The sequence below is a fragment of the Tupaia chinensis genome, unplaced genomic scaffold, assembly GCF_000334495.1.
Source record: "Tupaia chinensis unplaced genomic scaffold, TupChi_1.0 Scaffold000217_1, whole genome shotgun sequence".
NCBI lineage: Eukaryota > Metazoa > Chordata > Mammalia > Scandentia > Tupaiidae > Tupaia > Tupaia belangeri.
This window is the reverse complement of record NW_006159692.1, coordinates 8,446,600-8,448,279: the sequence shown is the minus strand read 5'-3', so window position 1 is coordinate 8,448,279 and position 1,680 is coordinate 8,446,600. Positions and strand designations below refer to the sequence as shown.

At 48.8% G+C, this 1,680-nt stretch overlaps 1 protein-coding gene across 1 annotated transcript in view; it reads left to right on the top strand.

The window, feature by feature from the left end:
• LOC102502215 (olfactory receptor 13A1) overlaps positions 1-527 on the top strand; it is an 18,783-nt gene extending 18,256 nt beyond the window's left edge. Inside the window, exon 2 of the mRNA XM_006147717.1 lies at positions 8-527. Within this exon, the coding sequence (XP_006147779.1) occupies positions 8-527 (520 nt within the window). The remainder of the gene's footprint in view (positions 1-7) is intronic.
• Positions 528-1,680: the final 1,153 nt, after the last annotated feature.

Here is a 1,680-nt window from a genome sequence, read left to right as displayed (position 1 = left end):
GGGGCAGGCGGTTCTGCACCAGGCGGGCTGCCGGCGTGTGGGTGCTCTGTGCCTTCAACACGGCCATCCACACGGGGCTGATGCTGCGCCTCCATTTCTGTGGCCCCAATGTCATTACCCACTTCTTCTGTGAGGTGCCTCCTCTACTGCTTCTCTCCTGTAGCTCCACCTACGTGAACAGCGTGATGATTGTGCTGGCCGATGCCTTCTATGGCATCCTCAACTTCCTGATGACCATCGTGTCGTACGGCTTCATCATCTCCAGCATCCTGAAGATGCGGACCACCGAGGGGAAGAAGAAGGCCTTCTCCACCTGCTCGTCCCACCTCATCGTGGTGTGCATGTACTACACGGCCGTCTTCTACGCCTACATCAGCCCCGTGTCCAGCTATAGTGCAGAGAAGAGCAAGCTGGCGGGCGTGCTGTACACCATGCTCAGCCCCACGCTCAACCCCCTCATTTATACATTGAGAAACAAAGAGGTCAAAGCAGCCCTCAGGAAGCTGTTCCCTGTCTTCAGAAATTGATTTGTATTTTCTGAAACTTTCCTCCTTGGAAACTGCAGTGTTAGTGGGGACTGGCCTTTCTGTGAGGGGTCTGATGAGTGTCTCTGTACTGGAAGGTGGGTCACACTGTCTCTTCCACCCCAGCAGAGCATTTTCTCAGGATTCTGGTGCTCTGAGACTGGCTGGTGAGTGGCTTCAGGTTGAGGGTGATCTCAGGATTCTGGTGCTCTGAGACTGGCTGATGAGTGGATTAAGGTTGAGTGTGAGCCCACAAGTGTCCGAGACCTGGGGTCTCACGGTGTGACTCCAAGGTGACTGCAGTGCTGAGTTGACAGGAAAACAAAGCACTCTTGGAGGAGAGAAATGATCTGTGGGTTTTGGACTTACAGCCGTATGAGAATGCTGCCCCTTTTCTTTCTTTTATATGTACGATGTTTGGTATAAATCCTAAAATTTACACCTAGAATTTAGGTGTGTGACCTGAAAAGACAAGCAGGATTCTTAGACTGCCCTTGGATGACTGTCAGGCTGAGCAGTTACTTTAAGATGACCACTGCCTGCAGAGAAAACTTCTACCCCTCCGGAATCATTTGATTTAAAAAATAATTTCTGGTTGTAATTCAAGCTGTTGTTTCTGCGTGTCTCCTTTCTTTTCACTAACACTTCAGGTGAAATGTATTATCAGGACCACAACTTTGTGCTGAACATAGAAATCCCACCTTTATAACCTAATGTGTGATGTGTGCACCCAGGAGAAGTCTGAGACTCTTCACCTCGCCTTTCTTTTCACGGTGAGCATCTGACCTACCTCATTGGTCTGCAGTGGGCATGACTGCTCTGATTCAGCCCTAATAAGGGACACACTGTAAGAAGAAATGCATCCTTCCATTGTTTCAGAATACAACTGGGCGGACAGGTTCTCTGTGGATCACGAAGACCGATCTTGTGCTTGGAGTCTGTGCTGTTAGGAAACTGTACTGGAAAATCCATCCTATTATTATGATACATTAAAGATGATGGAAGCAAGATAGAAATGTTCAGCTCTCTCTTTGGGATTTTTTTTTTTTTTTTTTTTTGAAGAGGTTTTTGCTGTAGAGCGCATGCGCTCGCCAGACAGAGAGAGACACAGAGACAGAAAGCGAGAAATCACCCCCTAGGGGGGATGGCTATGCCG